The 25108-nt window shown below is 39.3% G+C and overlaps 1 protein-coding gene across 2 annotated transcripts in view; it reads left to right on the forward strand.

Annotated features, from left to right (window-relative positions):
• LOC127618260 (adenosine kinase-like) overlaps nt 1-25108 on the forward strand; it is a 272393-nt gene that overhangs the window by 108236 nt on the left and 139049 nt on the right. For both annotated transcript variants that reach the window (XM_052090626.1, XM_052090627.1), the window contains exons 5-6: nt 12959-13131; nt 17596-17704. In XM_052090626.1, coding sequence (XP_051946586.1) covers nt 12959-13131; nt 17596-17704 — 282 coding nt within the window. The remainder of the gene's footprint in view (nt 1-12958; nt 13132-17595; nt 17705-25108) is intronic.

Raw genomic sequence — 25108 nt, forward strand, 5'->3', positions numbered from 1 at the left:
AACAGGAGCTCAATGAATCTGTTTGGTGTTCAAGCCCCCGAGCTAATACCATCATACAAAAACAGTTTTTGAAGCTTTTTTATGGGAGTTTATTTGCCATCAGTTAACATCCAGTTTAATACACACAAAGTGAGTGTCACAGCATTACAAAACACGACTTATATATGCACACACATCCCGATACAAGGATCTATGTTCATATGATTTTAAAAGCAGGATTTAAAAGCATTATGCACCATGAACGGAACCTATGTTTACTACTTTAGTTGTTCAGATCTCTTTCAGCCTAGTGTTTGTGTCCCTCAGGTTGACTTTTTTTGCTTTCGACCAGATAGCTAGATTGGCTATCAGCTTTGGGCTTTTATCTTTTTTAGGTTGAAATTCTTTGAAGAATGTAGTTGTTATATGCGGGAAGCTCTTTTTCTCTCCTTTTGAATATCATACAATGCCCACTCTACCTGTTTGCACTTTAATAAGCAGTTAATTCTGTCTACTGTGCTTTTTTTTTTTATTTCGCTAGGTCAGTTCTCGTCGCCTCCTTTCCGGGTTTCGGCACCAGTGTAAAGCAGTTCAATGGAAAGGAGGAGGCAAGAACCGACCTGGCGATATAAACAATATTTTAATGATTAACTTGAACAAAAGACAAACACACACACATGATGGACATGTCCGTAAATGATCTCTCTCTCTTGTCGCACCACCGTACGCAATCGGCCTTTATCCCTCTCGGAGGCGTAATTAGCTTGATAAGGGACAGGGTGTGTATAATCACGACCCGGCCCTACCCTCCGCCCAGTCACATAGTTCACCAAAATCATAATTGTCATTGTTTTTTCACCCTCATGTCATTCGAAACCTGTACAAAATTAATTTGACTCAGGCCATGTCCACACCAATCTGTTTTCATCTGATCTGTAAATCTGTTTTATTATGAAAGTAAAGAATCTTTAAATTGAAAGTTTTCAGTGGAGGCAAACTAGTGTTGTCAAAAGTACCGACTTCGGTACCAAGTCGGTACTGAAATTGTAAAAAATGTGACGCTTTGAGCGCTGTTGAGCGGAATCGTAAACACCTCTGATTGGCCATTGTGTTCAGGCGCTCATCGGATGTGTCTGTGATTGGCTACAATGATCAACGCACGTGAGCGTTTGAAAGCACAAGCAACTGTCTATCAGCGGACCGGTCCTGCTTTCAAACGCTCCCGTGTGTTTCTGTGCAAGCGCACTGTGAAGAGCATCATTGATGTATATTTACAACATGTTTTTGAAGCGCTGATCATTGTAGCCAATCACAGACATATCCGATGAGCGCGTGAACACAATGGCCAATCAGAGGTGTTTACAATTCCGCTCAACAGCGCTCAAAGTGTCACATTTAAAATATTTCAGTACCGACTTGGTACCGAAGTTGGTACTTTAGACAACACTAAGGCAAACTGAGCTCAAGTGTGCATGAGAGGCATAAACTGATCAAAATCAATGCATTTTCAAACAAAAAGTAATTGGATGTGGCCTTAAATTCGTATGGATCCTGAAGATGTGGAATATAGAACACAAGTCAAATCAAATAATTTTATGGTTCTTCTATTATGCTTTTTGTTGTCATTTTTCAGTATTATCCATTCATTTTCATTGTATGTAAAAGAGTGACATGAACCTTGTTCAAAAAAAAAATAATTTCCATGGAAGAGAATAAGTCATACCAGTTTGGGACAGCAGAGCAAATAATTGGCTGAATTTTCATTGTAGGGTGAACTTTCCCTTTAAGACTAGTGCATATTCGCATTCACCTCTCCATCTGTCCCTCCCCTTTTTCTTACATCTTTTCTTTCTCACACCGCCCCCCACCCTCTCCCCACCCAGTATGCCACTGATCCTTTCCCTATGGGCATCTGGCATATGCTGGAGACCAAAGCAGAGTGTCAACCCAAGGTCCAGGGGAAATCCAATTCACCTGCAGCCTCGTCTTGGCAAGAAGTTTAATTCACTCTCACACTCTCTCCCACTACCACCCCATCTTGCCCCTCAGCCTTCAGACAGGATTAGCCTCCTGTGCATCATTTTACGATCAGATAAACTCTAGCCATAAATTGGCGGGTGGGTCTCCTCATATTAACAAGAGATTCAGAGAGTGAGCGAGTATAACCCAGTCCATGAACATTACCTAGACGATATCACATCAACAGCGCTAACTTTGTAGAAAGAGCCCATAGTGAACGATCATTGTGCATCAAACTCTGCAGCATGGGCTTGTTTGTCCTATGAATAATTCAACAGGACTCCCCAGTCCTATACAATAGAGGCCTGTACTGTATGTTTAAAAAGTGAGGTTGGGAAAACCAGTATGTTTTTCAGATAAACCCTGCATGGCCTTGATGCGCAAGCCTTCTGTTCGGCAACGTCTGAAAGGTTACTCTGGGGAAATAGGCCTCCACTGGTGCCTCAGATCTGATCTCTCAGCAGATAGCATTGTGTTTCCAATGAGTACATGTGTGGGTGTCTATGCGAGTGTGTTGTATAGAGGGGGAAAGAGTTGAACCGGATGGTCTCATTTACACTGTGCTACTGCACCATTCAAAGACACTGGTGTCTGTAAACGAACTCAGCTCTCCTTCCCAAGCCCTTCGAAACATGACACCATACAGTCACACTAGAGACCGCCGCCCTGGCCAAGAGGGGAAGTGGCATTCGCAGGTTCTCACAGAGACCATCTCTCACTCGTCGCTTTCACACTAGGGCCCTGTTTATACCTGGTATTAAGATGCTTGAAGGGCAATCCAATCACAAGTGCACAGGCGAGACACATCACTTATTACACCTGGTCGTCTCTTTTCACAACCTGTGTTCAGATACTGATGGAAGGGTCTCTGATTTGAAGATGACATTAATTAATGCATCATTAATTTAAGTGCAACTGTTATGTGTAGAAACATTTTCAGTTATTTAAATGTTCTACCTGTATCATCTGAGCTACTTGTGTCTCACATCTGCAATTACAAAAGTGGCACGAGGGACAAACTTTGACTCCAAATGGTCCAGATACATTAAAGCGTGTCATTCTACATCCCAGATGCACATAAGTGTTTTTGTATCCAAGCTTTTCTGGATTCTTACTTTTAGATAACCTCTAAGTCCGTGTGAAATAAGTTTTAGCATGGACATAATGCAGCCTAATTATACATGGGTTCCTTAACTAGTCAACTAGTAGCTAAGAAAACACATTGATTATTTGATTCAAGGAAATTAATGGTTTTGCACCTCCCTACCTTTTAACCTGCAAATTCTGCATTATTCAGTAAACATTTAATTTCTAAGAGAAAGGGGGTTAGCACCGCTAAATGTATTGTAACATCAAATCACAATACTTATAAAAATTGCAATACTTTATACTCACATTATATATTGAAGCAGCCTCTAAATACCATTTTAATATCGAATCGGAAAGTCTGTGGCAAATCCCAGCTCTAGCTGTTGATTAACAGGTGAGTAGAAGGTGCATCACTGCTGTTTCAATGCATTTGAACGGATGAGCATTTACACTGAGACCAATGTCAGCAGCCATATCACCCCTCAGCTCTCACCTTGTTACCGACTGAAACTTAAGCAGGGTTGAGCCTGGTCAGTACCAGAGACCTCCTGGGGAAAACTAAGGTTGCTGCTGGAAGGGATGTTAGTGAGGCCAGCAGGGGGTGCTCACCCTGCAGTCTGTGTGGATTGTAACACCCCATTATAGTGATAACTATACTATACTTTTACACCATACTGTAAAAGGCACTGTCGTTTAGACGAGATGTTGAACTGAGGTCCTGACTTTCTGTGGTCATTTAAAATCCCAGGCACTTCTCGTAAAGAGTATGGGTGTAACCCGAGTGTACAGGCCAGTTCCCCCATTGGAACTTATCAATCATGGCTTCCTAATAATCCCCATCCAATTGACTATCACTCTACTCCACCAACAGTGTGGTGAGTGTTCTGGCGCACTATGGCTGTCGTTGCATCATCCAGGTGGAAGTTACACACAGGTGGTGGTTGGGGAGAGTCCCCTGTTCACTATGTAAAGCACTTTGAGTGTAGTGTCAGAAAAGCACTATATAAGTGTAACATCAATTAATTCATCAATTAATTAATTAATTCATTCATTAATTAAATTGATTAAGTAATTTATTCAATGTTGTCATATACATTTTCACATTTTTACCACCTCAGAGTGGACAAATCTCAAAATGCTTTGGATCGAATTTACACCTTACAGCGTTGTCCTGTTTTAAACTGATTGGCCAAAACTTCTGAATAACAGGTGTAAATGTGGTCTAGAGCTATTGTGTTGGACCCAAGTCCATTTGACATCATAGTTTGGTTTGTTTAGTTAGTATAAAAACCTGTTACCAGCATTGTTACCTGATATACAGTTTCTGTGGTCTCCAGTACGGTTTGTAATTAGTATGACTGTGTTCTGGCCTAAATTAAGCACTGTCCCATTTCAAACAAATCAGCCAAAATGCATCTTAATACCATTTGTCAATTTGAAATTTAACAAAGAAAACAGAAAATTTGATATCCAAAAGCATAACTGGACCCACATTTCTGAGATTCCCATTGATCAATGGATGCCTATGTCAGAACATGTTGTAAATGTTGAAATGTTCTCAACTTCTGGTTGCGTGATGGAGCTTAACTTTCGCAGACCATTGCATTGTCCCGTTTCGTCCTTCCAACGCACCATCACTATTGAAATCGATCCATTTGCGGCATCTCATGCGGCATCTCATGCAATGTAAACTCTGTTAACTTCAAATTGTGCAAAGAGCAAGTCAATCAAATAATTTTCGATTCATCTTGATCAAAACAATGTATATTTTCAGATGCTAAAACAAGGAAAGTGTTTGACAAGAGGTGAAATCACATTAACTGATTAATCGAAAAGATAATCGGCAGATGAATCGATGACAAAAATGGCTGTTAGCTACAGCCCCAGTGTTAAAGTTCCTGCACATTACCCTGCAGCTCAGTGCTTGTGTGTGTTCCTTGATTGTTACATTAGATTGCTCTAAAACTGCCACATATTGTGATAGTAATGCAGTCACACAAGCAGCTTACAGTATGTAATGACATGGTTTTTTTTTCCCCTCTCACTTTCCCCTCCATCTCCTTCTGCCTACACTCGTTAGATGGTCCTGAAATGCCTGGGATTACAGGGAGGCATGGCTGCATGTTTGTTGCTCCCTGGGCTGTGCATAAGGAAAAGATGCGATGTGTTCATTCGAGTTGTCGCAGGAGCTGTTGTTGTGTATTTATATTTATATTATATTATATTTTATGCATTTGGCAGACGCTTTTATCCAAAGCGACTTACAGTGCACTTATTACAGGGACAATCCCCCCGGAGCAACCTGGAGTTAAGTGCCTTGCTCAAGGGCCCAACAATTGCATCTTGGTGGTGCTGGGGCTTGAACCACCGACCTTCTGGTCAGTAACCCTGAGCCTCAACCACTGAGCCACCACTGAGCCACCACTTGTGTTTGTCTGGACAGAGCGATGAAGACTCTGTCAGGTCGGCATGCATCTGATCATCCCTCAACCGAGTTGCCGGCTGTCTTCCTCCTCCGGCCCTGTCGCTAAAGTGAACATGTCACATGGAAATGGCCCAGTGGTGGGATGTTTGAAAGAGAATGTCAGAGAGAGCGGTCCAAATATGACACCATTTGCAGGGGGCAAGCGGGGAAATGGCACACAACACCTTGCTAAGCCACCTGAGTGTGAAATGAAGCAGATAAGAGAAACTGACCAGATGTTTCGCTCTGTGGTGGGACATGAGAGTAAACTACTGATAGAAAGGGTGAAGTCCTGAGCTTGATAGCCTGATGAGAAAGAGGAGAATTGAGACCTATAGTGATGATTGATTTAATAGAAGCAAACCATTCTCATCATTGTTAATCTCAGTGATGGGCTGCTCGCTCTCTCCCTCCTTATCTTCCTCCTCGTCTTGATCTCTCTCTCAAATTTCAATTCAATTTCAAAGTACTTTGTTTGTCAAACAATCATGTACTTTATTCCAATAATGTTGCCAAAGCATCAATATGAAAACACATACACAAGTGTGACAAAATTACCACTTGTTTCGTGTTAGTGGAGTGGTGGTGGTGTAGTGGCTAAAAGCACAGGGCTGTTAATCAGAAGGTCGTTGGTTCGAACCCCAAGTCCACCACCATTGTGCCCTTGAGCAAGGCACTTAACTCCAGGTTGTTCCGGGGGGATTGTCCCTGTAATAAGTGCACTGTAAGTCGCTTTGGATAAAAGCGTCTGCCAAATGCGTAAATGTAAATGTGTTAAATATATAAAGGTTAACTTTTTATTTTAAGTGTTAAGTCGTGGAATGTTTTATTTACTTGTACTGTTTTGGTTGGTGAATCCAAACATATTTTTTTGCACATATGCAATTATCCTTTGGCTTTACTGAATCAATAAAGGAGACCTTAGAAAACTCTTTCCCTTTCTTTTACTCTGTCTGTCTGTCTCTCTCTCTCTCTGGAGCATTGGTGCCAGGCTGGGCAGGCTCTGATTGGCAGACGGTGAGTTGTCTTCATTATAATGCCTTTATTTATTCATGTGTCTACGTCCAGTGACAAGCAGTGCCTGTGTGCGTTCCTCTCTGTCTGCGTCCTTAGAGATATGACTCATTTTCATTCCTCTCTTTCTCTGTCCTCACATCATTCACTCTTCTCTGTCAAGTGCTGCTTTCAGTTAGCTTCAGAACTGACACGCAAACACAGAACGTGCATCAGTCAAATCCAGTGGCCCACGTCAGCCCACAGAGGGTCCTCTTGATCATCCTGCCTAGGAATCGTTTGACACACCTCACACATACAGCCAAAAAAGACCAGATTGCTTCATAACCACTTTTGGGAGGCAGGCACTGGCGGACTATTTCAGTAATGTCTATAAATAGCTGTGCTGTGGTTTTGCCAGTTTGATAAGCCTGCAGTTGTAGTTGCATCCATCAGGTTGCAGAGGGATTTTAATCCTGAGACATGTTAGCTGGATCCTGGAGCTTTTCAGGTTAAAGAGCATTCACTGCCATTGTTTAAGACAGCTTTTTGAGCTAAATGCTATTAGATTATTACAATGTGTCAAAAGCAAATTAATCTAGTTTTGCCTTTTCGTAGCTCTGCGAAACAGCCTACCCTAATCAGGCATTGTGTTAAAACCTCCTTTCTAAGCCCCTGGCTTGAGGTACATTGGGTTTTTGATAAGGATTATAGTTCAAAATTAGGTTATGTCATGCTATCACCTGAGTAAGTGCAGTTTATAGATCAATCCATTTGTAGTCTGCCTTTTTGTGGCTCAAATCAATGTTTATCAAATGCACAGCAAAACTGCATGCAGCAGTAATTGCAGGCAATAAAATGTCATTTCTGCAACCTCCAGAGAAAGGCATGTAGACAAAACACAGATTTAAGGATTATGCACCCTCAAATCATTCCAAACTCTTTCTTTCTAATGTGGAACAGAAAAGGAGGGATTTGAAAGCATGTCCTGTTTGCTGATTTCAAAATAATGCCAGCTGATAGTGACTCTAGATAGTGACTTTAAAGCTGAAAAAAGAAACCAAAAGTGTCATGAAAGTATTTTGTCACATTTCAAGTCTTCTGAATGCATACAATGGTGAGAAACAACATGTGAGAAATGTAAAAAAAATTACAGTGAAAGTCTTGACTTCCTCCTAAGCTCTTCTTTGCACATTAACGAATGCTCAAGAGAAACTCATCCACAATGGCTCACGTTTAAACCTGGCGAAAGAAAAAGCAGTGAATGAGCTTCTCCCATGCAGGTATGAACATTTATTTGAGATTTATGGTGGGAGTCAAGATTTTCATTGTAAAATAACTTAAATTGCTGCCCAAAATGGCTTTAGAAAACTTTGAATATGATGCACAAGTTGCATGGACTAGCTTTCTAACACTTTTGGGTCCATTTTAAGCTTTTGAAATCAGCGAATGAGACATCTTTTCAAATTTCTCCTTTTGTGTTCAGCAGAAGAAAGTAATGTTAAACAAACAAAGTGTCATAAAGTAAGTGTGCAAAACAGGTATGCAGTGTGCAATACTTAAGAGATAATGTATAGTCAACCGGTTGTTTTCACACATTATTACATGGCTCTTTGGAATACTCTATTCTGATTTGTCAGTGGTGCCATCCAGCGGTCAGATATTGCTCTATAACAACCGCATATCCGAAGGTTTAGATGTATCAAAACGCTCATCCATGTTCTACAAGCCATCTCTCCTGCTTCTCGGATCAATGTGCGATCTATACAAGTAAGCTAATAAAATTATTTCAACTCAAATCAATGTTTCATGTGCATTTATTTGTAGAGATCACACAGTGAGCCAAGAAGCAGGAGAGACAGCTCACAGAACCCGGATGAGCGGTCTGATATGTCTAAATCCCCGGATGTACAGGTGTTACAGATCAATATATGACCTCTGGATGGTGACATTGACCAATCAGAATTGAGATTCCAGAGAGCCGTGCAATTAAATATGATATGTGCAAAAATTCCAGGTAACAGTCTATGAAAATGTTATTAATTCAATGGTGGCTATTTGGAGTGATAGTTGACAGAAGTACAACTTGTTCATCTGTAAAAACTGATGTAAAGAAAATGTATTTCTAAACTGTATATGTGCCTTTTGTGTGCCTATGTCAGAACCTGGCGGGCTTGTTTGGAATCCAGCGCCTGGGCAAGGGGCAGTCAGTGCTCACTGTGATTGTCCTGTGGTGAATAAGGGATAACCACAACTACCGTGTGACTGAGATGAGGCAGTTGGTGCATGCTGGGATGCGTGCTGGGTCACCTCCCAGAGCAAGAGCTCTCACATCCGTAACATTAATGCCTCTCAGGCTCTTAAGGGGAATGCCATAGTATGGAACACAATGGTGTACTCCCCTAGCTTTTAAACTTTTGGAAACTGGAGGTTAATCTAAATGTTTTTTATTAAGTGGCAGATGTTTATGAGTGGATGAGAGCTCACAACTTCAGTTATAGCCCATCGGCTGCCAGCATGCTTACAGTATGGTGCTGCCTGCACAATTTTGGGAAGATGTTGGGAGCACTGTCAAGATTTTGTGTATCCTGAAATGTATGCTTTGATTATGGTTTTATTCACACAGTTGCATAATATGGTGCAACCTACAGCCCTTTAGGCTTTGGACATGGTCTTTTTCTGTATGATCAGCACATTTTACATTTATTATGCATTTGGCAGACGCTTTTATCCAAAGTGACTTACAGTGCACTTATTACAGGGACAATACCCTGGAGCAACCTGGATTTAATTGCCTTGCTCAAGGACACAATGGTGGTGGCTGTGGGGATCAAACCAGCGACCTCCTGATTAACAGTTATGTGCTTTAGCCCACCATACGATTTTGAGGAAACATCAGCCTTTTGCATAGTTTCTTTGTTTTTGTTTGTTTCTTAACTTTTTACCTCCAAACAACCTTAATATATATGCAAATACAGTATGTGTTTGTGTGAGTGAGAGAAATCTTACCTTATAACGTGTCTGCGACCATGTCTCTGTGTACAGCCACATTATGTCAGAGCCAGGCTATGTGTGTCTGGCCAGGGGGCACAACGCAGCAGGAGACACTGCTGTTTAATTTCAGCACTTCATCCCCCTGCGTAATGAAGCTTCCCTCACGCACATTTGCTCACACCCTGCCAGTGTTGCTGGCGGGTAATTGGGATGTGACTGAGCATGAATATCCCTTACGCCTGCCGCAACCCGACCTCTCCACGACCCTGCAGATAGCTCTTTGTCTTAATGGACATATCATCTTTTATTTAGATCTCCATTTGAAAGTAATTGTCAGCATGAGGGGGTTATTGCAGTAGATGGAGACGAATTGACTGGTGTTTCACAGTGGTCATCTTTGATTGGCTGAAGTTTTTGGCTGGCTTTGATTATTTGAGTCAGGAAAAAGGTGTGTGCTGTGCCAAGCAGTTTTTGCTGTCTTATTAGAAGCACCACCTCAACCCCACTAATCAGCTTTAATTGGAGCTTTAAAATAACCCAGTCAAAGATGCATGTAACATTTTAATCACACTACTGCCACATGTTTGGATGTGTCTTTTTGCTTTAGTAAGGAACTACACTGGTGGAAAAACACTAATCTGAAAAGAAAAAGAAAAAACAAATGTAGCATGTATATGCGTCGCATATGAGATTGTTGTAGTCTGTGTGTGTTTGGTCTTGAATATGACCCCAAGAGATGTTAGATTTTGCAGGGATGATCGGGGAGAGCAGGGCAGAATTTCCTCACTTGGTTATAATGATTGTTTTAGTTGGAGCATGTGAGGTGGGTGCCTTTTTGTTTTTAAAGTCAGCACAAAATTAGATTTGAACAAATTGACATTCTTGCTGCACATTCCTGATCTTATTACTCATGATTCATCAGTGCACAGGTATTGCAAAGGAAGAAAAAAGTTGTCTTTGTAATCTATTATCAAAATGCAATAACATGTTTCCTGCTTTGAAACAACTTTCCTGTTCAGCTGATTTTCAAAATCCCTCTTTTTCAACCTCTCCCTCTAGCCACCTACTTCCCTTCTGGTATAATACAATTTTTTAATACACTGCAATCAGTTTCAGAGGGACAAAATCACATATAATAATTTATTTCTTGTTGGATATCCTGTTTCACTTGGAAATACATCAGATACTAATTAAATGGGTTGTGAATGGTGTTTCATGTTGATTTTAAAGTACTTTAATGCTCTTGTACTCATGTTACTTTGTGTTAAAATGTTAATTGCTAGTGATTTGTAGGTATTAATTATGATTAATAGCTACCATTTAGTTTTTTAGGTTTTAGAGCATGAGAGTATCACAAGACAATATTCCCAATGCAATCATTTGTAATATTGAAGCCAAATAAAACGGAGTATGAGCTAACATTGCATTTTATTTCCCAAGCTTTAGGGTGTTTGTGTCCATGGGTCATTTGTTTGTCAGGTCTGTGATTTAACATTGTACAGTACAGGGTAGACAGTACAGAATGACTTCCATACTGTAAGTAAAGTTGTATGGCTCCTCCACAGACATACCAAACAATTATTTGTTTGGAGTAATTAACTTTTCATGTGTACAGGTCATCTCTCAGGCATAGCATCTCATTTACAAGGGGCCCTATCTACAGACATTGCAAGGTTGCAGTAAAGCAGCAAACATAGCATCCTGTACACTTATTAATCTTCGGCGGTTAAAGCCCACAGCACGAAAAAACTGGAAATACCTTTAAATCATTCCCATAAAAGTAGCAATGTCGCAGTGTTTGTGATCTGCCGCCGTGTAGGGTGCTAGAATTAGTGCTCCATTTGAATGCACTTTAACATTCTGGACTCAGTCAGCTGCCCTGTATCTCATTTGTTTTGTTTATTTTTTTCATTGATGCCTTTATCTTCATAAGAAAAGAAAAACAACCAAGTCAGTGCACTCTGAATAGCATCTTAGTGCTATCATCCATTAATTAGATTTTTTGGCTTGTAGTTCATGTGTGTTTGATTTGAGGTCATCCATATGCTAGTGTACTCCTAAACATTGATTACATTTACTTGTACCAGATATAAGCATTTAAAGGGATAGTTCACACAAAAATTTAAATGTTCTCATCATTGACTCACCCTCAAGCCATCCCAGATGTGTATGACTTTCTTTCTTCTGCTGAACACAATCGAAGATTTTTAAGGAGAATATATCAGCTCTGTAGGTCCTTACAATGCAAGTTAATGGTGGCCAGAATTTTGAAAAGACATAAAAGCAATACACAAATTATCAATGCAACTCCAGTGGTTTAATTAATATATTCTAAAGCGATATTAAATTTGTGGGTGAGAAACAATTCAATATTTATGTCTTTTTGTACTGTAAATTCTCCTTTCCCTGTAGTTGGTGATATGCAAAAACAATTTGAATTGGTGAAAGTGAAAAAGGACCATCGTACACCTATCATGTAGCTTCTGAAGACTTGGATTTAAGAACTGGAGTCGTATTGATTACATTTTTGCTGCTTTTATATGCTTTTTGGATCTTCAAAGTTTGGTCACCATTCACTTGCATTGAATGGACCAACATACCTGAGATATTTTTCTAAAAATCTTTGTGTAAATTATGAGAGAATTAAAATTTTGGTTTGAAATATCCCTTTAATTAGTATTTCTCTTCAGGGTAAATGTACCAGAAATATTGATGACTCATGATGTGCTGCACTTCTAAACACATATTACAATAATAAACAATATTTGCATACATTAATTTACTATAGCATTTTAATACATTAAAAAATGGCACACTGATTGATGGTGCAAAATCGTTGAATACATTTTGAAAAGATTCATTTGAATTGATTAATTGAAATTTACATTTTGAAATGATTCATGAAAATTAGTCAAACTTACCAACTCTAATGCTGTTTTTGCTTCCGAAGTTTAAATCAGAGACACAACCTTCCTGTTTCAATACAAAATATGTCAACATTGGATAAAAAACTGCTCTCCTGATGCGATATATCTGGGTCTTTAACACTGTTAAGAAGTGCACAAAAAAACGTGCTTATTGTTCCTGGTCTTTATGAATTTGTGTTTTAGTTTTTTTTTAAACTCTGAATCTGAGAATTTTCATTTGTTTGCTCTTATCAGCTTGCTATTACTTCCTGTTTTCACTAGTCATTCCTTTAGAATGGCACATAAATGCAGTCATACTGTGTGGCATGTAAATGCAGCCCCTGTTCTTTTCCAGGAATTGTCTATACATGGTCAACCTCCTAAATTCTGGATTATGTGACTTCCAGTCCTATTTTCACTCTCAGATATGGAAGCCATGTTTAAATTTAAACAATAATCGCTTTTCCTCCCCTCTGTTTCCTTCTGCTCCCCCTCCCTCCGTCCTTCCTCTCAGTGGATGATCCAAGAGCCACACAAAGTTTCTACCTTTTTCGGCTGCATCGGGAAGGATGAGTTTGGGAAGATCCTGAAAGAGAAGGCAGAGGAGGCCCATGTGGATGCCCACTACTACGAACAGAGCGAGGAGCCCACAGGGACCTGCGCTGCCTGCATCACTGGTGACAACAGGTCAGCTACCCCTCTCTTCTAGGGAGGGCCCTTATGGCCAGGACAGCAACCCCCTGCACACATACACACGCTACACATTCACACACCCCACCTCAAAATGCATTGGGACTCACTCCCTTATTGGCTGTTGTGCTCTTTTCTGCCAGAGCTCTTCATTTATTTATTTGCTGGGGGATAGATCATTACAGAGGTATTTTGATACACCACATGAGTTGGATCTGAAGGGTGCTAGATTCCATGACTGAGCAGATATGTAAAACAAGTGGGGCAGATTTACATGCTACCTAAAAGTATGAACCGAGCAGATTGATGTGTGTATTAAAATGTAATTTATTTCTGTGGTTGATAAAAGAATGTAATGATAAGCATTTGAGCCTGCTTGGCTAATTTAAAATCATATAAAATCCAAGGATTTGGTGACGTGAACAGCGTATTGAATTCATGATGGACTGCTGGCACTAGGGATGGGCAGTATAGCTTAAGGAATTATCAATATTTTTCAGCCTTTTGATAGTATTCAATTTATATAAATTATAATCAATCTAAATAGTATTTCATCTGAAATGGCTTGAGGGAATCTAAATTACCAACTTTAATGCCATTTTTGTTTCTTAATTAGAGACACTCACTCTCTTAAGACAATCATACGTGAGTTGCCAGGAAGAATTGTGAAACTAGACTAATGACACAACTAATGAAACTTAATGGCCAAATAAAAACTGCACTAGAATCATCACAAATATCTCCTGAATATTTAAGGCATCGCCCAGCCTTAACTGACATGCAGCTTATTTTGGGAGAGTACCCAGATAAAATAAAAATGCAGGTATTTATAGGTACACCAGTATCGGTGACATCAGATGAATTATAGATGCCCCTCCCCTGCTCTGCAGTCAGTTGGGCCTGTGATCGTTTAGATGGCAATCTGCTTTTCATGTTTTGCATGTTGTCTGCCGTGCTATTGGCTTCTAATCGGAGCTGCTAAAAATGTTTTGTGTTTTGTGTGTGTTTTTGCCACCGATACAACCACTCACAAGTGTGCTCTCTCTCTGAGCCTGTTTGACAAATGAGAGGCACTGCAGGTCATTTTGGTCTCTATTGTGGATTCTGTCATCTGTTTACTTGCTGTAGCAGGAGCTTGTGTTTGAATAGAACATTTAGCCAGGCAGTTGACAGCAGTTGCTTAATAATTTCGTTTCAATTTTTTTTATGAAAAAAAAAAATTCCAGGCCTCGTACTTTAACGAACTCCTACAGATTAAATCAGATCGACATCATATTTAGCGATGCTAAATTGTGAAGCTTTTGAGTTTTCTTAGGACGGCATGTCCGTGGCAGCCTGTCATAGTTTGATGTTTCGCCATGAAACATGTTCAATCTGCTTCAAACTTCACATGTTTTATAAGAGTCCTGGCCTGAATACTTCTATATGCCAATATTCAGTTATAGTCATAGCGCCACCTACTGGAAACAGGAAATTACGTACTTTACATTGTGATACTCTGTTAACAACAATTAAGTGTTAAAAAATGCGAGAGAGAAAAAATTGGAGTGACATGCCCCTGGCACAGCAAACACAATGTGCACCAGTGTGCGAGGGCTCATTCATCACTGCTTGCAGCTTTAATTTAATACTGTTTTTTTTCCCCATTACAATGAAAATTAAAACAATGGTACAAATTTTTTAGAAAAGTTTAATTGGAAAAGAAACACGAATTTTAGAGTTTCCTAGTAATTTGGTATATCTTCCTATTACTGTAAGAGTTAAAGTGTTGGAAATTTTTATTTATTGATGGAAATGATACAGTGCATAAAAAAATAAGAACAATTTGGTTAATGGGTTATCTAGAACATTTCACTGAAGTGCTCACGAAAACAATATTGTGCATGTTAATTATCATGGCATACCTGATTGAATATCGGCAAATATCTAGTTTAAGCATCTAAAAATGTTAAAAAGTGTTAAGCTAAATATTTTATGTTTTTTCTTTTTTTTTAACTACCCACATGGATGTAATGTGAAAATGTGGGAGTCAAGTAGGAGATTATGAGGAGAGGTCTCTTTGTTAAGGGCTGTCATGAAGTGAGTTGCACTTTAGAGACAGTTTGAAAGAGCACTGGCTTGTAGAACTGTCAGCTATGGGCTTATGAGACTCTTCCAATTAGCAACTCACCTTTCAAAGCAGAACCTTTCATTAAAGACACACAGACCTGCAGCTTAAGACCTGGAAGAGATTTGAGCAATATTGTCCTCAATAATTTCTCCCTCCAGTTTAAATGGTGCACTTGCACACAGATGTATTTTTCAGTCACCGGTGAGACAGGCCAGATAGGAAACTGTGTTAAATGAGCGGCTTAGGGGAGAGGTCACAGGTCTTCAGCCTGCAGCGAGAGGTCTGACCTGCCTCTCACTGTGTGCAGTAATAGAAGCGTGGAGGAGAATCTGTCTACTCATATCAGCATGACTCTGGCTCACTAAATACTTATTATATCTAAATGGATTTGATTCTGATTAACATGATGGCATCAAGTGGAGTGCCAGCAGATCTCCATCTTTCATTTTCCTCTGTGAAAATTAAAATAATAGAATGCTCATTACAGAAGAACAAATTCGTTTTTGGGGAGTGGGCTGCTGCTTCATTAGATGGATATATATTGTCAAGATAGACGTGTAATAGGGAAGGGAGCAGGTTGCAGGCTGAACCAGTATAGCCAGCATGAGCACCACGTAATATCTGAGGCACGTGGTTATCCACTGTGTTAATGCTGACTAGGATTGTCACTTTGTGAAAAAAACTAAATTTCAGCAGTCAATGCCAATACCAGTAAAATGTTACGATTTTCAGTAACAATTTCGATACATCAGCAAAAACAAGTAGGCTATTATTGAACGCTTGCAGTAAAAAATAAAATAAAATAAATAAATATATATATATATATATATATATATTCATGTTTAATTTAAATTAAAATGGCCCTCAAGTGTTTCTCAATTATGTAAACATTGAAACAAGTGGGTTTCTCTCTTATCAATATCGTTTGACATAAAGTGAGGGTTCTCCAAAAAGTTCAAAAATGTATACATTTTCTTACCCTTATGTCATTCCATACTCATATGTCGACTTCTGCGGAGCACAAAAGGAACTTGAGAGTGAATAATGACTTAAACTTTGGTTTGTTGATCCTACAAAGTGATTGTATGCCTTCAGAATACTTGGAATAAGATGCACGAGTCACATGGACTATTCTTACAACACATTTGTGTCCTTTTTAATCTTTAAACTTTAATCAGGGAACATAACAACCATTTAAATATTTCCTTTTATGTTCTGCAAAAATAGAATATCATGGGTTTGGAACAACATAATGGGTGAATAAATAATGGCGGAAATTGTCATTTTTGAGTGAACTATTCCTTTATGAATGACTAAATGTCTATTAGGCTGCATTTACACTTCCAGACTTAATGCACAGATTCAGTGTTATTTATGTATGATAAAACAAACTTTGTTAAAATTAATACCTCACCAAGATGGTGGCATTTTGACCAAGAAGAAAGGCGCATTACTTTGATTCGTCAGGTTGAATGTTATTGATTATATACACTAATTCAGATTTGTGTTCCCTTGAATCTTTTATTTTCAAGCAGGCCACCAGCTCTTAACAACACATGTTCATAAACACTACCTTTTCCATAAAACCTCTTCACTTTTTCTCTAAATTTATAACCGCAGGTCTATTGATTCTCATTTGTGGCCTGACTGTGCAGAGCAGCGCATCTTCTCTCAGGCTAATGCTGCTTCATTGTACCGGCTGGCCTGTTGGGACCGCATCCTCTCAGTAACAAGTGAATAATGAGAGTGGTTGTTTTTCAAAGTGGAATTAGTTGTTTTTGTTGATACGAGGTCCACCGGGAGGTTAATGGAGAAACCGCAGTCCCAGTGGACGTTTGCAGATCTCCTGCATTATTGATTTGTTTGTTCATTTATTTATGGGAAAGGTCTTGTAAGTCATTTAAACGCTGAAAAATAAAGAATAAAAAGTGTGATCTTTAATATTTTTGATATTTAATTCGTGCAGAGCTGACACTAAGCAGCTGTTTAGAAAACCATAGTTCACATGCTAGCTGTATTCCGCCTGAAACCTTTTACAAAGATACGGCGACAGCACGTTTCACTCTGGGAAAGAGCTATATAAATTACACAGTCACTCTGAAGTTGGTCTCTCTCAAATGCATTGTGTTTGGTTTCATATGAAGCCACTGAAGAGAAGACAATGGGCATTGGAATTATGTGAAATAGACATTACCTTTGTGTAGTGTAATGCGAATGATTAAAAAAATAAACCTTTCTCCTGAACTGCAAACTATTGTCTGATGTATTTTTATCTTATTTTCAGTGGTTAACATGGATGTATACTCTCACAGTTCGATTTACTGTGGTTTTGTCTTTTTATTGTCTGCTAGGTCTCTTGTTGCGAATCTCGCCGCAGCTAATTGCTACAAGAAAGAAAAGCACCTAGACCTTGAGGAGAACTGGAAGCTTGTTGAAAAAGCCAGAGTTTACTACATTGCTGTAAGTACAAAAATATCTCTTGAAACTTTTGACTTTTTGCAGATCGTCACCACGTTATGCAGTGTTAAAATCAATGAAAGGATTCGGCCAATGGGAATTGGTGTATGTCTGAAAGTCTGCTGTACTAAAATGTTTTGGTCTTTCAATTAATAAAAAACAATCAGAAGAAATTAGTAACGTTATTAATCGTTACCAACTTTTTAAATTTAGTTTTTTTTTTGTTGCTCTGGAGTTTTTGTTCCCATTTTCTATAATGTTCCACAAAATAAAACGTTAAAACATTTCTAATCCTTTTTTTTCTCTCTCTCTACTGGAACATTTTCACATTTTGTTTTTCTTTCTGAGCCAAGCTGTCAGATCGCAAATGCTGAAAATCTCCTCTTGAAGTTGGTGCTCATTTGATGAAGGATAAAAGATTTTTTGTTTGGGTGTTTGTTTTGGTGTGACTAATGACATGATGGAAAAATAAATTCTCATCTAGAGTTGTCATTGAATCTTTCTGCTACAAAACACTACACAACAGAGATCAGATTCATAGCACCATTTTCATGCTCTTAAAAAAATGTGATCTGTCATTTGAATACTTGAAGTCCCGATGGGCTGCAAGTGCTGCTGCAGTGTGGGAGATAGATTCTTCTGAATTACAGTTGGTTGGTGTGTAGTAGCATGCTCTTTGACCTGCGAGAGTCCAGAGATTTAATGGAGAGTTCACAGGGAATGGGATGAGTCATCGCCTCTGAAGGTCACCGACTGGGCTGAATGCTTTCATTTGCAGTGCGTGCGTCCCTCTCGCACTTTAAGCCCTAAAGAAAATAACACTGTTGAAGCTTCCATCCGCTCTATCAGTCAACTGTGCTGGTTAATTCCTGATTGAGGCGTGAGCTGGAGTACACAGCGCTGTAGAGATAGATGCAAAAAGCACCGGCTCGTAATTACCGGTAATCAAGGTTGGTGTGAAAAGAGCGACCCCATTACACTCTGACCTTATTGTTAATGAGCCATTGCAAATATGACTGGGATGACTCTCCATGTGGGTCTGTACTTGCTGTAAGCTTCCATTAGCCAAGAGAAAAGTCTGGCATCTGCACGAGGTTGGACTTCATTTGTGAATACCTGTATTGTAGGACTGTGCTTAACCTCGAAGCAGGAGTCGCTCTTTGAAGCTCTTTGGCAGTCATTTTAACGTAACACTAATCAAATCATTTTCGTCCCTGATTAAATGGCTTTCATCACGGTGCCATTTAATGAATGGGAAGCTTGAGGCTATACATGAATATTGAGCAGCTGTTTCGTGGTGATGGCCTTTTGTATTTTCAAACTTGGCTCAAAACGGCAATGTTCATGGGAAAGTGCCTCTAATGGCTGTGCCACTCCATTGGTTTGTTGTTGCCGTCACTTGTTTCATAAGTGTGCTGTTGCACAAGGCACTCCGCTAAACATTGAGATCTGCATCAAGCTGAGCCCTTGGATGAATGGCTGTCCTCAAAGGCTAAGAGAGAGGGAAACCGAGGAAGAAAGAAAGAGTAAGCACAATCCAGTGTTTATTGAAAGTGTTGTCCTTATTTTGTAAGCCCAGGCTTTTGGTAGGGCTTATTTGACAGCGATCCTTAGGTGATAGTTCCTGTTGTGGACACACTGCTTGGTTTGTCAGAGGCTCAAATTTCAGCTGAGATTGGAGTGCTGAGCGTCCCGGAGGGCCAGATTTGTTTTTCCTCCACTGGCTCAAACACAGCCGTGATAGCAGCTTCTCCAGGTGCGCTGCTGGCCTCTGCTCCAAAGACATGTTTAATGCATTTGGCCAAGCTGCTCAACCACTCCAACCCCCTGTTTTTCTTGTTCCCACTTTCATTCTTTCCCTGGCTGTCTCTTGCTGTCTCTAGCCAAAGGAAGGCTGGTGCTGTTGGAGAGGTGTGAGAATTGATTATCCAGCCATAGAAAGTTCATTACTGGAGTAGATATTCTCTCCTTAATAGTGAAGCTACCTATCTTGAATTCTGCCCTGGTTTCAGAGTGGTGAGCAGGTAGAGATGGACATGGTCTGTTCATTCCCCAGCCTCTCTTTACGCTCAACTGTGACCTAAGACACCTTTTATACTTGGTACTAACACCATTTTGGGTGATCTAATTATAAATGGACAGCACTAAACATGTCTAAACAACATAAAATACTCCGTCATTTTGGGGCATACAGATAAGTGTAAGACATCATTAGAGACTATAAAGGGTCTATTTTTATTTGTGTACCCTCACAATAACAACAAAACCTTGTGCTTTTGTAAAATAAAGAAAATAAAAAGGGTTAGCTTACAGCAGTCTCTGCGTTCACGAGCATATATAAAAAAATGAACAAACTCTGCGAATACTTATCACACAAACATGAAAAATATGTCTAAAGAAAGCTTAAAATGTATTTTTTAAATAAAATTATTCAAATTTAAAACAAATATTCTCCTGCAATGTAATCTGTATGAAACGAAGCAATGTACAATTTCTCCTGGCTCAGCAAATTATCCCTAATGTGATCACACCCATGGGCAGAGGTTGCTATTCATACGGTAATGTGCTGAGGCGATCAATGCAAATGGTAAACGCCCCTGACTGTGCCTTAAAAAGCATCTAGTTCATTTATTTTTTGCGCGTTTGAAAGATCACAAGATACACAGGCGAGGAAACTCTTGGATGGTGACGAAGAGCGGGACTCCGATGAACATTTGTATTTTGAAGAGTGACTTGATCCAGCCAAGGATACAATTTCGGACGAGTAAGTCATTAGTTTTCAATTGTTGACATGCTATTTTATATAAACGTACATATTTTACGAGTGGGACTGTTTCCAGACTTGTCAGCCAAGATTCGGAGTATTGAAATTTGAAATATGTCCTAATAGGCAAGTTTTAGTTACATTTAAAATGCTGTTTCGGCTAAAGCAGGTATTTAAATTGTATGCGGTATGATATAAATATGAAATAATATGAATGTTTAAATTATATTTTATCTAGTGTTTATTCTGCCTCATTATAATCAACAAAGCTTGTGCTTGCTAATATTTGTTGAAGTTAAATGAGTAAAATGCACTTTTAAATATGCCCATATTAGAAAATGAGCATATTGTAATGATTTCTGAAGGATCATGTGACACTGAAGACTGCAGTAATGATGCTGAAAATTCAGCTTTGATCACAAATTGCATTTTACAATATATTCAAATAGAAAACTTTTCTTTTAAATTGTAAAAAGAGTTCACAATATCACAGATTGTTTTATATTTACTCTATTTTAGATCAAATAAATTGGCATTTTCACAAAAGTTGGCAGCGTTTTTTACAGCAAGGACACTCAGAGCCATGTGTACCAAGCATGCACACTTAAGTCACCTATCAGACAGTATATGGGTCCCAAAATTAGGAAATCAAAAAGTGATTTGGCCCTCCTACTTGGCCTGTTTATAAGATTAACCAGTTGTTAACTTGTGATGAATTGGGCAATTGTTATTTACTTAATGAAAACCTCTGGCATAGAGTCAATCTTGGAATTTTGATAATTTTATCTGTAATTTGGAAAAATCGTATATTCTTTTACTTTTTTTTTTGTTTTGTTTTTTGAGCTTCATAAAATGCAATAACATTCTGCCATAGTACTGGAAGTGACGGATATTGTCAAAACCATGGACCCTTCTTTAAAAATCTGAACACAGTGTTCACAGAAGACACATTTGACAAGCATGTTAATACTAGTTAAAAGCCAATGTGTCTCAGCTGATCACATGTGATCAGATCAGACTTCATATAACTCCCTGTCTCGACCCCTTTGTTCTACTTGCACTTATTCTAGGGAAGTGATTCCAGTGCTTATTTTGGCTGGGTGTCATATCTTGATTGTTTTAACTGAGAAACTAAAAACAGGCTGGTTGATCAAATAAACTGAACTCTGCAGTTCATAGTCCTTTTAATTATCTAGGATTCTCTGTTATGGACTAACGCAGGATTATGTAAGTGATTTCCTCTTGCATATAACCATCCCTGGCTGTGGCACCAGCCAGTCTGTCCATGTTATGCATCAAGCCACATTTGTCTCTGTCTCTCTCTCTGCTGACCTTTAAGATTCACAGTCCTTAATTTTCTTCATGTCTACTTGCACAAAGTGATCCTTGCCTTATTATTTGGCAAATGCAAACTAGAGTGATTCATCCATACTCTGGGTATCTGCATTAAAGTGGTGAATCAGAGCTGAAGTGTGTAATTTTTTTCTGTTACAATGCTTTTTCCTATCCCAGCTTAATAAGCAGAGACAACTAAAAGCCATTTGTTGGTTGATGTCCCCTAAAAGTGTAAACACTGTGGCTCTGTGGCAAAATATTGCTCTTTTTGTCTGAGCATCCCGACCAGTGCAACATACCAACATTGTCTCAAACAATGGCGTGAGTTTGGGGTAGGACTATCTGATTGTCCAACCCATTTCAGAGAGGGGTAGTGTTTAGGAAACCTTTTTGAAAACAATTGAGTTATGTGATGATTGTGCCGCAGAAATGTTATACTTCAGCTTTAAATCCCAATTCATTCATAATGCAAATATGCCAAAGTGCTAAGTGGGCTGGCCTGAAGTGAGTAAGGCTGGAATTTTCAATTGTGGCAGTGCTGATATGTAATCAGAATATATTGTAATTGGCAACCAGAGAGTCGATCTGTATTCTGTGATCATAATACCATGGTGGTCAATCCTCAGCACTCCCCCTTAGAGATGTCCTACGTTGGACTATTTGAGATCTGCTCTGATTCCCTTATATCCCTTTTGGAGTTGTGGGACAGAACATAGTGATGGCCCCTCGGTCCACTGCCAGAATTCTCATCTGCCATTTACTGAGTCACGACCTTCAGTGTATATAGAGTCACGGCCCTAAAATTGTACCATATCAAGGCATCGCTCAGGGTCGCTCCATATTTCTCCTAAGCACCTCTCTGCAACTGATGAGATTTACTAATTTAATGGTAAATAAGGACATATTGTGAATCCTGAGTGCAGAGGTCTGTTCAATAATTCTAGTTGATGTGATTTGTTTTTTAAATTGGGCACCGTTTCCTCTTAATGCTGTGAGGCATGCTTCAGTGCAGTGATAAGGGAGGCCTCCTTGAGCAGTAATCTCTATTGACCTTGTGTTCAGAGTGGTAGACGTCGCTGTGTGAACATGAAACGATGCAACCAGTTCACTTTAACCACAGTGATTGATTTGAATTTACCCTGATGGCATTCTATTGAGACACATGATTTGCATCTCTTGAAGGAAATAACAGTGCTTGCAAGACAGTGTTAGTTTTAGGTTGGCTTAGGTTTTAGGCTCTGGTTCTGTGGAAATGAAATCAACATTGTTGCTGTTGTCATGAGAATTAACACTTTAAGCGGAGTGCAGTGAAAATATACAGTAATCCAAGGAGGACAAGACCAATCACAATTCAGAATCCAAATATCAGCCTGATCTCACATAGAAATCGGTAAGTGTGTGCAGATTTTTCTTGTGCTGAAATCTGTATACGTTGACCAATTTTGAAAACACTGCCCCCAGAAGCTAAAGCGGTAAGTGTTTTAGATATCCATTCATTCCCAGGATCAAACCCAAATCTAACCCTAACCATTAGTAGAGACATGTTAGGGGCTTTCACACTTGGTTCGATTGCCTGTTCCGAACCCGAGTTCGATTGCTCCCCCCTGCCCCGATGGACTGTGTTCACATTATATATTTGTATCCGAACCGCGGTACGCTTGCGTCATCAAGCTGCAGCTTGTGCGTAATCGTGTTGCTTGATAACCGCGAAATGAAAAGGCGTCAAAATTCAATGAATAGACTTGCTCGGTTTACATTTGTTCTTCTTTTTTTTAACCTTTGGTTTTGTTTTCAACATCAAGATACAGAAACACACTTGCGTCTGTCTGCCGCAAAAATACTGAAATCATTCAAAAGACAGCGGGCTGTCCTCCGAAGACAATTTTTGCGAAGGCAAGCAGAAATCATCTCTCTGCTTGCAGTGCGTGTGCGTCAATCCCGCTTTTCGTCAAGGTAAGTGTATACACGCACGAAAGTAAACCCTTTCCGCTCATTTTGAAAGTGACGCGTGTGAGACTGACGACCACATTATACGTCATCAATAGCGGTTCACTTCCGCGGTTTGGTTCGATTGCGTTCATATCAGCAGCGAACCGTACTGGAGTTCACATGAACCGGACCCCAGACCACCTTTTTAAGCGGACTCGAGTACGGTTCGCGGGTGCGCACCCGAGTTCGGAAGACAGCGTTCACATCATCCAAACGAACTGAACTCTGACGTCATTCGAACCGGGGTGTGCACCAAAAGTGCTAGTGTGAAAGCCCCCTTAGGTAGTGGCGCACCAATCAAGAAATTTGAGGCCGATACGATCTACGATTTTTATTTTTATTTTAACACTATGATCGGCCGATACCAATTTTTTTTATGTTAAAGAAATTAAATCTTTTTATTAAGTGTTATCAAAATTTCATTAAAATTACATGAATTGTGAAAACAGTTATTAACAGTTCTGTTGTCAATATCAAAATGTCATTGTGACATAATGGCATACAATAAAAACCATGAGAGCATCACACACCACAGAGATGCTTTAAAAAACAAGAAACATGTATCCATTACAAGCCTTAAAACTGCTCCAGTGTGAAATCATTAATATATATGATTTGTTTAATGTCTTTGGCATCTTGTTGTAACACAAATTAAGCAAATGCGTGAAGATGCAGTGTAGTTATTGAAGGTTAAACGGTTACATCTGTTATTAGTGTTATTGTGACTAATATTAATCTGATTTTAATTGGGATCCTCACAGAATAGCACTGAGATGAGTGACTGATGTGATATTGAGAGCACCTGGAGAGCCGCTTGTTTGATTGACACCGAAAGCACTCATGTTGAAGGGAGTGAAGCTAAAAGCTTCTTCATCATGATCGCTCAAACAGTATCTATAGTAACACAACGTCTGATTCTCATGACTCACGTTACATCATGTATCATGTATTTGCATGTTTATTTGTTGTTTAATTAGTTTGTATACCCGTTAGCAGCCTATTTATCCTCTAACTGCTCACTGTTCAGCGAGTCAGAAGTACTACCCTAACAACTCTAGAAATTGGGCAGCTTAATATTCATACACATGTAATTCTTACATATTTTTAAAAACATACCGGCATATTCATCTAAATTGCAGCATGTCTGAAAGTTTAAAATCATGAATGCTTAGAATTGCCAACAAGTGCCATAGGCCGCTCTGTCATGCATCAAGGGCTGAGCAAGTGCTCATTCATTAAAGGAGCAGTGTATTTGTGATTGCCCACATGCAGCAGAAAAGGCATGATCATTGATTTAAGATGAATATCGGCAGATTTCG

Source organism: Xyrauchen texanus, chromosome 24, assembly GCF_025860055.1.
Source record: "Xyrauchen texanus isolate HMW12.3.18 chromosome 24, RBS_HiC_50CHRs, whole genome shotgun sequence".
NCBI lineage: Eukaryota > Metazoa > Chordata > Actinopteri > Cypriniformes > Catostomidae > Xyrauchen > Xyrauchen texanus.